At 41.8% G+C, this 12,463-nt stretch overlaps 1 protein-coding gene across 11 annotated transcripts in view; it reads left to right on the top strand.

Annotated features, from left to right (window-relative positions):
* Window positions 1–12,463, top strand: part of LOC143034569 (uncharacterized) — a 315,113-nt gene that overhangs the window by 14,775 nt on the left and 287,875 nt on the right. For all 11 annotated transcript variants that reach the window (XM_076200812.1, XM_076200814.1, XM_076200819.1 and 8 more), the window contains exon 2: window positions 9,658–9,884. In XM_076200812.1, the coding sequence (XP_076056927.1) occupies window positions 9,658–9,884 (227 nt within the window). The remainder of the gene's footprint in view (window positions 1–9,657; window positions 9,885–12,463) is intronic.

Genomic DNA, 12,463 nt, shown 5'->3' with positions numbered 1-12,463 from the left:
TGTACTTATTTAAATCTGTCAAAGCCTCCCATTCCTCTACACTTTTCTCACTACCAGGCCCATATGAACTTGCAAACACCCACATCTCCATAGTTTCACCTTCATCCACATTAACCTTGAAACCTTCCACTCCACCACATGCTTTTACCTATCTCTTCACTTACTAGTATAGCCACCTCTTCTCTCCCTCATCCTCTCTTCACACCTGAAACCCTCGCAACTACACTCTCAAACTCGCCCCTCCCTTTCAACTTAGTTTCACTCAGTGTCAACACAACCATCTTTCTTATCACAAACATGCTACCTATCTCTTCCCTTTTACTCTCACCTGTACCACATCCATGTATATTAAAAGACCCAAACCTTAGGGTACTGGTTGGAAAACTCCTCCCAGACCCTCTTATGCCTTTGCTTTTTTTTAGGAATGCCCCCCTTTGGGGTTACAGATAGAAAAACGCCTAGTCCTATCCCCATCCTGTTTTTGTCACCTTGTATGACTCTAAGTGGAAAATTGGTGGCAGTATTCTTTTCCCCACCACAGGGTTTGGCAAAATAAATATTTATGTAAAGAAATTGCAAATATGTACCCATTGTAAGGCAATTTGTAAATTAAATTTGTTAGATATTTGATCCTGTAAATTAAATTCGTTATATATTTGATCACTTAGTACTCATGGAGTGTCCCAGATTCCTCTTCTACTGTTGACATTTGATCACCATCTTGTCCATTGACATGAAACCCTCCTTGTGTCCATATTTCTTTTTCCCTACTTTTATAATATGTTCCCCATCTGGGATATTGGCTGCATGTTATTGTGGGGTTAAAAGCTGTTTAGTAGTATTCAGTTGGTACATTAGGGTCTATATGGGTCACCCTACGGACCAGAGCCACACATCATTTGTCTGTGATAGAGGAAATCTCTGTTCATAGAGAAATTATACTACTTTATTATACTGTGACTGACCCTCTGTTATGCTGACGCCCACTCTTAATAATGTCCTGTACCATTTTTATAAATATTTTTCATTTTTTGCTAAGTCATGTGGTAGGGGAGAAAGAATACTGTCACCAAGTGTTTCACTTGAGTCGTGAAAGGTGGCAAAAAAAGGACAAAGATAGGACTAGGCATCCTACTCTCTGTAGCCCCAAAGGGGACATTCCGAAAAGAAGCAAAGGCATAAGAGGGTCTGGGAGGAGTTTTCCAACCAGAACCCTAAGGTTTGGGCCTTTTAACCACTTCCATACGGTGCCGCCTACGTAGGCGGCATGAGGAGCAAGTAGGTACTCGCTGATGCCGAAGTCGCCATCTTGATTATATTTATTGTAGTTGTACCTACGTAATTTTCATTCTCTCTAAACTGGCTTCATCAGTTTTCTATGGTTATCAAAATACACGGGTGAAAGAGAACGGACAATTTAGCACTGACTTTATTTTTTATAATGCGATTATTATTTTGAGACATCGCACGTCGGGCAGCTAATGCTGCCAGACGTGCGATGTGCCCCGGAGGGAAGAGGTTAATGTGTAGGGATGTGGAACAGAACAGAGTAAAAGGGAAAAGATAGTATGTTTGAGATGGATGTGTTGATATTGAGTAAAACTAAGTTGAAAGGGAGGTGCGAGTTTGAGTTTGGGAATGTAATTTGTAGGGTCTCAGGAGTGAAGAGAGGACAAGGGAAAGAAGGGGTGACTGTACTAGTAAGTGAAGAGATAGGTGTGTGGTGGAGCAGGAGGAGATTTCTTCAAGGTTAATGTGGATGAAGGTGAAATATGGAAGGGAGATGTGGGTTTTGTAAGTACATATGGTCTTGGTAGTGAGAAGTGTAGAGGAAAGGGAGGCTTTTTGGATAGAGTTAAATGAATGCATAGAGGGTTTAGGAAGAAATGTCGAATGTAGTGGTATTGGGAGATTGCAATGCTAAGGTTGGAGATGAACCAATAGATGTAGCGGTTGGGAAATGTGGAGTTCCAGGAAAAAATATTAGTGGATAGATGATGGTGAAGATGTGTCTAGAGAGTTGATGATAGCAAATACAGTGTTTAGGAAGAAAGTCAAACATAAATATGCAAGGTAGAGGATGGTGGATGGAAATGTGGTAGATAGGGTTTTAATGGACTATATAGTGGTAACCAGGAGAATAATAGGAAGAGTTTTGGATGTACATGTGAAGGAGTGCAGGGAGGGAAATGTAGTTACAGTGGGAAGCACTAAGAAAATGACAGTAATGAATGAGGAAAATGGTGCTTATGAGTTTTTCTGTGTTTGGATGTGCTGGTGCATTGCCAATTAGGAGAATAGCCGTAACATCTTCAGGATCAACATGCAATAATTTTCCTGAAATTTCTGCAGTTCGGGAACGAAATGTTTAACCACTTCAGTATAAGTCAAATTCTCGTGCACAGCATCATGCGGCTGCCATATGTACCATTCATTACACTACTCCCATTATAAAATATAAAGTCACTGCTGTATTACTTGTTCTCTTTTACTCTGAATGATAATATAGTATTTGGCCCCTGAAAAACTGCAGCTTCTAGACCCATTTCCTGTCTGTTTCATATACTCCACCCTGTTCCAATCCATTAGGTGGTTGTTGATCTTTTATTGTGTTGTATGATTAGTGGTGGGATAGTTTCACTACAATGTAATGTTCATGAATGCATCTTCATGTTACATGACAATTCACTGATGTAAGAATTATTATAATCCTTACACAGAATTTTGTCGAACCCAGCTTTGATGGCCTTATTGCCCATTTTCTCTCATGTATTGATTTATGTATTTTATTATATATGTATAATCTTCGTGGTTGCTGTTATTGTTGTCTTGCTAGTTTGACATTCTACTTTCCTAGTATCCTTGAATGCCCAACCAAAGATTGTCACAGTGGCTCTGGTTGTTGGCTGTAAAATCAATAACTGAGAGTATTTCAAGACTTGCCATCTTCACAAGCACTAGCAGTGATGGTTATGTAGGCAGGATGAATACAATACCAGCACAATACCTGAAAAACAAAAACCGATTCAGTAAATCTGAAGAGTGCAAGGTAACATATTACTTGAGAGTACAGTCAGCTCCCCACATTCATGAGGGTTAGGGGATTGAGGTCCTTTTGAATATGTAAAGTTTGTGGATGTTTGGCACAACTAATATACCTACACATATGTGATACTTTTTTAATCATCCAATGATACTACTTCATAGGTTTGCATCATAAAATACTCGAGAATGTCATAAAATAATGTACTCTTCAACAGCTGCAATCAATGCAGACTCAAATTAACCACTTCAGTACTACTCAAATTCTCATGTGCAGCATCAGCTGCCATATGTAATTTGCATCACGCTACTCACATAAGATATAACGTCACTGCTGTTACTCATTCTCTTACTCTGAGTAATAATAAACAGAAAACCTGATCAAAACGGTTCACAGAATCCAAGGGTATCTTGTGTACAACTACAAAAAATATATCAAGATTTTTTTTTTTTTTTTTTTTTTTATATACACCAAGGCTTTTTCCCCCTTCCAAGGGAGGTAGCCAAAAAGGGAAAGGCATAAAAACACTCCCACCCATTTCATCCCTAAATACACTCCACACCCCTCCCACCCTCCCTCTCATCTGAGCACCTCCTGGATGCCGACACCAATATCCATCAGGAGGGATTTTTGGCTCAATCAGGCCACATAGAACATTCAATTACTGCAAAAGGCATGTATACAACTGGGACTTGTATGGATTTTTGGAAGATGATATCCTACAGTTGTGCCCAGATGTCCAGCAAGCCACAGAAGTCCAAAGAAATAGCAACATGATCATGCTAACATTTTACGGTCATATCTCCAGAAACAAATAAAAATTAGCCTCCCCCTCTCTGTCTCTCTCTGTCTGTCTCTCTCTCTCTCTGTCTCTCTCTCTCTCTGTCTCTGTCTCTCTCTCTGTCTCTGTCTCTGTCTCTCTCTCTGTCTCTCTCTCTGTCTCTGTCTCTGTCTCTCTCTCTCTGTCTCTCTCTCTCTCTGTCTCTCTCTCTCTCTGTCTCTCTCTCTGTCTCTCTCTCTCTGTCTCTCTCTCTCTGTCTCTCTCTCTCTCTGTCTCTCTCTCTCTCTGTCTCTCTCTCTCTCTCTCTCTGTCTCTCTCTCTCTCTCTCTCTCTCTCTCTCTCTCTCTCTCTCTCTCTCTCTCTCTCTCTCTCTCTCTGTCTCTCTCTCTCTCTCTCTCTCTCTCTCTCTCTCTCTCTCTCTCTCTCTCTCTCTCTCTCTCTCTCTCTCTCATATATATATATATATATATAAAGAACTATATGAAAGGTCCATGGTATGGTAACTGCTCTGCCCTTGACGTCTGCACTACCCATAAATGTAAATTGGAATTTTACTGCTTCCACTGCAGAGAAGCTCTTCCAGCACAGTCCCAACAATGTAAAACATATTGTCTTGAACAAGATATTCTCCAACTGGCAAATTCCTAGTTAATCAGCTGGAAAGTGCCAGAAGAGAACTTTAAATTCTGACAAGATGGTTGGGTGAAGTTGTATGCCTCTTCCCTCCACTCCAATTCTTCCACTCCATCAAACACAACCAAAGTACCTTCACACCTCTCTCAACCACCATTTTGGATAACAACCATCTTACAGGAACTGCCATGTGGTTGGGGGGCTTGCACGTCCCAATGACCTGGCAAGCGAGGCTGGAGAGGGCTTCGGCCCTTGCTTCTCCCTACTTAGGGGAGGAGGGTTACCCATGCTAGCAAGATTGCCAGTTAGGGACCAGACTAAAAGGTTCCCAAAGTTAGGCTATCTGTATAGGCAATGCTACCCACTAGAGGGATCACCATCCATACGAGGTGGTCCTAGGCTAGGATGAGTTTTGGAGGGAGGTCTTAGCTCCTCAGCAGACAAAGATTCACATCAAGAGGGAGCTCTTTTTGAACCGAGTGGCCCTCATGGGTTCAGGGTACCCCGTCCTAAGCCCCTAGAACCAAATAATTATTTCCATCACTGTAAGCATTTCTAAGAAATATACTAATTCACCAGTGGCACACCATCAGTGCCACTTGGAATCCTTTAGAATGAACTTTGCCTCTACTAAGAGTGAATCTTATAATGTGCCCATTTCCATCTCCAAGTTAAAGACATTTCTGTCACAGTGCAGCAATTTGTCACCACGCCACGTCAGATAAGATTTATGCCTTTGTAATAAGACCTTTTCAACTTTATATGGAACACCAGATGCTTCCCATACTCTTAGGGTGTTGCTGTAATCATCCCAATCCCAAACCTGGAAAAGACCATCAGTTGGTATCCAATTATCACCCTATATCTGTAACCTCTTGCATCTGTAAACTGGTACTTAGAAGAGGACCTATCACCTGTTCAATATTGATTTTGAAAAGTGAAATCCACAACAGATGCTTATTTGTCCCTAGAATCCTCTATTTGCAAAGCAATTGCAAATAAAAAACACCATGTTACTGTATTCTTTTACTTGGAAAAAGTATGACAGTCTGGCGCCACAGCATTCTTAAAAAATTGTTCAAGTACAGCCTTCGTGACAGACTCCCCATTTTTATTCAACAGGTTTTGACAGGTTTTGCAAATTTGGGAGCACTGTCAGAAGCTTACTTGAAGACTGCATACCACAAGAAAGTATACTTAATGTGACTTTTTGCTGGCCATGAACAGTGTCATTGATGTGCTTCTAGAAGGAGTTTGCAGTCGCTTGTACATTGATGAGTGATCAGTCTTCTCTGCAGCTCAGATACCATTGATTGAGAGGGAACTGCAATTAGCAATTAATTGGGTGGCTGCGCCTACTCCAGCATAGAGGGTACAATGTTTGATTTTGTTGGGTCCCGGTGTATGGGGATTCCAGGGAATGAAAGTCCAATGAGGTGGCCTAAGAGCCAGCAACTCTGATTACACCATCCCATTCCACAACATGTACTCCACTATATGAACAACAGTTCTTACCAGTTGATAGAACAGGTAGGAGACTTTGGTTTCCACCACCAAGATTGGAGAGATAAACCCTAGCTTTCTGTCCATGGACATAAGAACACATGCAAGAACACTGCTCAGACTGCCTTGACCTGTCGATGAACAGGCTACACACATCTTGCACATAGATACCTCATGTCCCAGAAAATGCAGCCATTCTGTGATAACTGTTTAGTCCCCCTAACAGTATGACACTTTGGCAGTGTCCTAGTCTGATGGACCTACCAGAGCGATAGCTCTTGTATTGTTGTGATTAGGATAGAGTATTTACCATCACATATACTAGGAAAGAAGACCCTTTCCCCAAGTCATGAGGTACTCGTATTTATGGAGAATGCTGGCCTTTCGAAAAAATTGTAGTGCCACTTGTAATTCCAGCCCACCCCCCCTCCCCACCACCACCACCACTACCACCATGTTGACATAGCTTGAACGAGGTTTCCTCACATATCCTTTTGGTGTATATTGTGTTGATGTGTGTGACTGTGTACAATGCATTCTTCCATGATATGTAATATGGCGTGAAGTGTTGTATCCAGGACAGTTATCTGTGATGCAGGTTGCCACACCACAGTGTGGGCCAAGTGAACTCTGTCCATTTTTGGGGAGAGGGGATTCAAAGGGGTGGATATCAGGGGTCTGGCATGCAGCATTGTATTGTCTTTCAGTTTGTTGATCGAACAGTGGGTGATATAATTTTAGATATGGTTCTGGAGGCTGGTGTCTTGTGGTTGTGAAGGAAAAGAATTGAGCATTGTGTGTGTAATAATAGGTATTTGGGTGTTGTTTTGATGCTTCTTGGCATATTTGGGTGTTCTGCAATGTAGTGTAGTGGGTGTTCTGTGTTGGCTGTGGCAAGTGCTTATATGTTTCTCATGTCAAGGTGATCCTTGACTTTGGAGACTTTCATTTCATTGTATATGGTCTGTAGTTGTATTTGTGTTCCAGTGTCGAGTTGGTGAGAAATGTGGATGTAGATTTGGTTGGGACTATTTTGAATCAATTATTAGTGTAGTTGTAGTATTTTTGCAGCTTTGTCTGCATTAGTGTGTGTGCATGTAATTGTTGTGTCATTGCTGTAAGAAGAGATTTGTATTTCTGAGGTGTTGGTTGTGGATACATGGTGCATGTTTAGATCAAAGAGTATGGAGGATAGAACTGAGCCCTGTGATACTCCATTTGTAAAGTTTCTGGTGTGCGATGATTGGCTGTTGCATGACACAGGCATTTCTACCTGCCAGATAATTTTAATTGGCCAGCCCTCTTTTGGTATTATTGCACATGTCTGTGTTATATATTTTGTTAATGAGATTGTGATGGGATAGCATAGAGAGCTTTAATGTCTAATGTTATGAGAAGTGTTCTGTGTGGGGGCTTGTCTGAATTGATGCCATTAGAAACTCTTTGTTTAAGGGTTATCAAAAGAGTGCGGAGTGCAGTGAATTAAAACTCTTGTGATTCAGCAAGGGAGATATGTGGTGTGATGAGTTGTAGTATGAGGCATGCGTTCCTGTTGAAAAAAGGAATGCTGGTGAGTGTTGTAGGCCTACAGTTTTCTGGTGTTTGATGATTGTGTTGACAAATGTTTGCCAATTTCGTGTGTTATTCTCACGTATTTTGTTGTTGATCAGTGTTTAGTGCTTATATTTGGTCTGTTATGTTCTGAAAGGTGCATGGGTATTGCGTTAAGTATGTCACATTGTTTGATGAGGCCTTGATTGAATTTCTTGTGTACAGTTTGGTGTGAGTTGTGTAATTTTCTGTTGCCTCTGGGGATGTATTTCTTGTCAGCATTTTGTATGATTGTACTGAAGGTGTGCACAGCATCATCTATGTGATTGTTGTACTGTTTTTTTGTTTCAAATTGTTGTTCTGTCTCTTTGGTGAAACCTTCCCAGTTTGTTCTCTTGTAATTAGTGTACGTATGTTTGTGGCCAACTGGGATAAATTATATTTTGGTGGTGATGATGATTGGAAGGTGATCAGATCCAAGGGCTCAGACTACTTTCCAAGAGGTTGTTGGGGTCAGACAGGGGTAACAGAATGTGATGTTAAGGGAGGAGGGGGTGTAGAGGGCTTGATGAGTGATGTGTGTGTGATTATGGATGTTACATGATGGTTGCTGAGTCAAGTTGTGTTTTTAGATCAAACCCTCTATCCATGTTGGGGCTAACGACTTGGCATTGAGGTTACCACCTAGGATAAGGTTGGGAATGGTGGTAAATTGGTTGAGATTTGGCCTAAAGCTGCTTGGGAGTGTGGGGGGGTGTTCATGATTACTTTGTAGTAGTGGGTTTGTTCCTGTTCAGGTTTGGATTGATTGGGTTTCATTGGTGTTGGCTTACAACAACCTTCAGACAGGTCCCACAAAAAAAAAAAAAAGAGAGAGAGAGAGAGAAATAATCTACTATAATAAAGTAGCCTTTCCCTCTTATCTAGGCTTCTCCTAGATGATGGTTCATCCCTGTATCTTGCCCACTGCCCTGGGTCATAAGCATTGTAGCAAGACACAGCACATCCACAGCAAGGCCATGTCATTTAATTGGTAACTCCCCCCCCTCCGTCCCATCATGCAGGAAAAGAGAAGATAAGGGAGAAATCACCTTGGGCTGTGTTAAAATATAATTCAAAATGGTAATCCCACAACTGACAACAACCACACTGGTGTGCATACAGTCGGGACACCGGCCAGCATTAAAACTGTAACAACACAGGATGGGCCTGGCCACAGATTCAAAGTGCCCCAGATGCAACCACCACATAGAGGACACAACACCTCACACTAACAAGCCCAAGACACTAACACAACAACTAGCAACAACACCTCACACTAACAAGCCCAAGACAAAGCAATGTCTTCCCTGAGTGACTTGCAGTCCCATCTGGAGGCTGTTGCTGTTTACATGAGGGCTTCAGGTTTTTGCAAGAGGGAATGGGCATTGAATTTATTGATTGAACATTGTTCACAAAATTTTTAAGGTTGGACCAACAGTGGGTATCTACAAGAGGCCCCTGTGAAACTAATGTCAGAAAGAGTTGTCTCCAAGTCACGTGTCTTCAGAATCCGTCAACACCTACACTTCCAAATGAAGATACAGGACTGACATTTGAGTCTTCAGACCAGAGTTATATATACATACATATACCAAGGCTTTTTCCCCCTCACAAGGGAGGTAGCCAAAAAAACAAAGGCATAAAAACCATTCCCATCCATTCCATCCCCAATACACTCCACTCCCTTCCACCTACCCTCCCTCCTATCACCTCCTGGATGATGGGTCATCCCTGCCAGAGTTATGGCTTCAGTTTATTTGAAATGTATTTCCTCTGGAGAGTTCGAACCCAGTAACTGCTTCCCTATTACTATTGTAAACTGATAAAATAGAAACCATCCTGCACTTGTACAACCCAAGTCCAGCATTTCTAAGGGAACGGTTATAATTCTAATCTTATAGGAAAGTAAGGTTGGATGTAATAGGAAATAAGATACAACATGTTTAATTTTGATGTAAATAGTTACTGTGCTAATTTTGGTACAGCTGGCAGGTGTTAGCTGCCAAGGAAAAAGTAACTGCAATATTTCTGTTGCTTTTTCTTTGTAATTTTTCATTATTATACATTTTGAATGGAATTTAAATCATTTGTATTGTCTTGACAGGGCTTGGTGCTCCAGGTGCGCGGGAGCTGCGGGAAGGAAGGATTATGGCGGAGCAGCAGTTCTGCCTAAGGTGGAACAACTTCCAAGCAAACATAGTTTCATCTTTTGAGTCATTACTGGATGGTGAAGAGTTTGTAGATGTCACACTTACAGCTGAAGGAAAGTCAGTTAAAGCACATAGGGTTTTGTTATCAGCATGCAGCCCCTACTTCAGGGACCTTTTCAGGGTAAGTCTCCTCCTCTATGTTATACAAAGTTTGGTCTGCATGCTTTTTGATTACTGTTGTGTATGTTAGTGTATAAGATAACAAAACCTAATAGAAATCACTTGAACCTGGATTGTCTTATTAGGTATAAATTGTGCACATGTAATCCAGTGATATACATGATTACTGCTTTACAAAACCCATTGATTGGTGACCAGTTTCATAGACTGCCTGGATATTGGTTATAAAATGCAAATGGATTCCAACTGCATGATCTGGGGTCTCAAAAATTTAGATAGGGTGTTTTTTTAGGCATCGAAATACAATGTTTCGAAACTCTGATCGCCTCCGTCTTAGCAGACAATTTTTCTACAAAAATGGGGGTGATTCGCTTGAAAATGTACATTTCAGTGCCTTGAAAACTGCCCAAACCCTGTCTTAATTTTTGAGACCCCCAACCAAAGGCCTTTCCCCTTATAAGGGAGATGGCCAGCCAGGGCATGCATCCACATTTGCTTCACTCCTGTATTAGATGCTCATGCAAGAAGAAGCTGAGAGAGGAGTGGGAGGGAGTGGAGGAGGAATGGTGATGTTTCAAGGACGGAGTAACAAAGTGTGCAAAGATGGTGTGTGGAACAAGGAAGATGGGAGGAAATAGAAGGAAATGTAGTAAGTGCTGGAATAAGGAAGCAAAGAAGGTTGTAGGAGAGAAGAAGCAAGCATTCGTAGATTGGTTGCAAAATAAGGCGAGTGAATCATAGGTACAAAGAAAAGAGAAGTAAAGCACAAGATAAAGGAGTAATGAAAAGATGTTTTGGAAGGAAATTAAGAGAGGAAGAGGAGGTGAATCAAGTAGAAGAAAAGGTAAAAGTTGCAGATGGAGGGAATAATGGAAGAGACGGCAATAAGAAGATGGGCAGAGTATTTTAGGGAGTTACTAAATCTGCTTGCTGGCTGAGCGGGTTAGGGTGTTGTTAATTGTGGCGAAGGTCGAGGGGATGGTAGTTCGAACCTTGCCACCGGCGAAGTTGAACCAAGGGCATGGTTCATTAAATTCCCCGCTACAAAGTCCTCTGTGAGGGGCACCATCCTAGCCTTCCGATAGGGGGGAGTTTGTGATGTTAAACCATATCACGAAATGTGAAGGATAGGGATGGAAAGGTAGTTGTAGTGGGAAGCACTAAGAAAATGACAGTGATGAATGAGGAAAAGGGAGGAAAAATAAAGAGAGATGAAGTGAAGGCAGTTGTTAAGAAGATGAGAGCAGGTAAGGCACCTGGGTTGGGTAGGTGTCATGCAGAATTTCTAAAAGAAGGAGGTACAGTGATGGACTGGCTGGTGAGGTTATTTAACGTTTAAGATAGTGCCTGAGGACTGGAGGAGTGCCTGTATAGTTCCACTTTACAAAGGAAAAGGGGACAAGTGTGAGTGGTAGTTTCAGAGGGATCAGTTTGAGTGTAGTTGGGAAGGCTTATGGGAGGGTCTTGATTGAGAGGATTAGGAGAGGAACAGAGGAGTAATTGGTGAACAGTGGGTTTAGGGCAGGTAGGGGTTGCATGGATCAAATTTTTGTGGTAAGACATGTGAGAAAGCACTAGAAGGTAAAAATGTTTTTTGGGACCCTTATGGATTTGGAAAAGGTTTATGACAGAGTAGACAGGAAGGCATTGTGGGAGGTATTTATGGGATAGGTGGAAAGCTTTTGAGAACCATCAAGAGTTTTTACGAGAATAGTAGAGCTTGTGTTAGAATCAGAAATGGAGAGAGTTATGTCATCTTGGCTGTTTAATATAGATATGGATGGGGTGGTGTGAGAGATGAATGCAAGGGTAATGGGTCAAGGACTGGAGACGGGTAAAGAAAATGGAGAAAAGTGGGAGATAAGCTAGTTGTTTGCTGATGACACTGCACTTGCAGCAGGATCAGAGGAGGGATTGAGGAAGTTTGTGATAGAGTATGGGAAGGTGTGCAAAAGAAGGAAGTTGAAGATAAATGTGGGTAAAAGTAAGGTGAGATGTACAAGGGGAGAAAATGGCAGCAGACTGGAAGCGAGTATTAAGGGAGACTGGAGAAAGTGTATAGATTTAGACACTTGGGTGCGAATGTGGCGGGAACCGGAGTGGAGGTAGAATGTAGATTGAGAGAAGTAAGTAGATGCCTTGGGGGATTAAAAAAGTGTAATGAGAAATAGACATTTGGGAATGGATGGTAAGAGGTAATTGTATGAAGGAGTGATTGTGCCGACAGCACTGTATGGGGCAGAAACATGGAACATAAGAGAGGAGTTTGGATGTGTTTGAGATGCAGTGCCTGAGAATATGGTAGGGTTACTAGGCTGGATAGAGTGAGAAACGAGGAGGTGAGGAGAACAGGGTGGAAAGGGAGTTGGGAGATAGGGATGACGAAAGAGTATTGGTATTGTTTGGACACATTGAAAGAATGAGTGAAGAAAGATTAGTAAAAGGTGTGGAAGGCAGAGGTGGAGGGAGTGAACATGAGGGGGTGACTAAGGATGAGATGGATGGATGGGGTAAAAAAGGGGCATTGGGAAAGAGTGGAATGTCTGTTGAGGAAGGATGGGAGAAAACAGAAAATACGGG

This window comes from Oratosquilla oratoria, chromosome 17 (genome assembly GCF_046742065.1).
Source record: "Oratosquilla oratoria isolate Oo_2021 chromosome 17, ASM4674206v1, whole genome shotgun sequence".
NCBI lineage: Eukaryota > Metazoa > Arthropoda > Malacostraca > Stomatopoda > Squillidae > Oratosquilla > Oratosquilla oratoria.
This window is presented reverse-complemented; position numbering and strand designations above follow the sequence as displayed.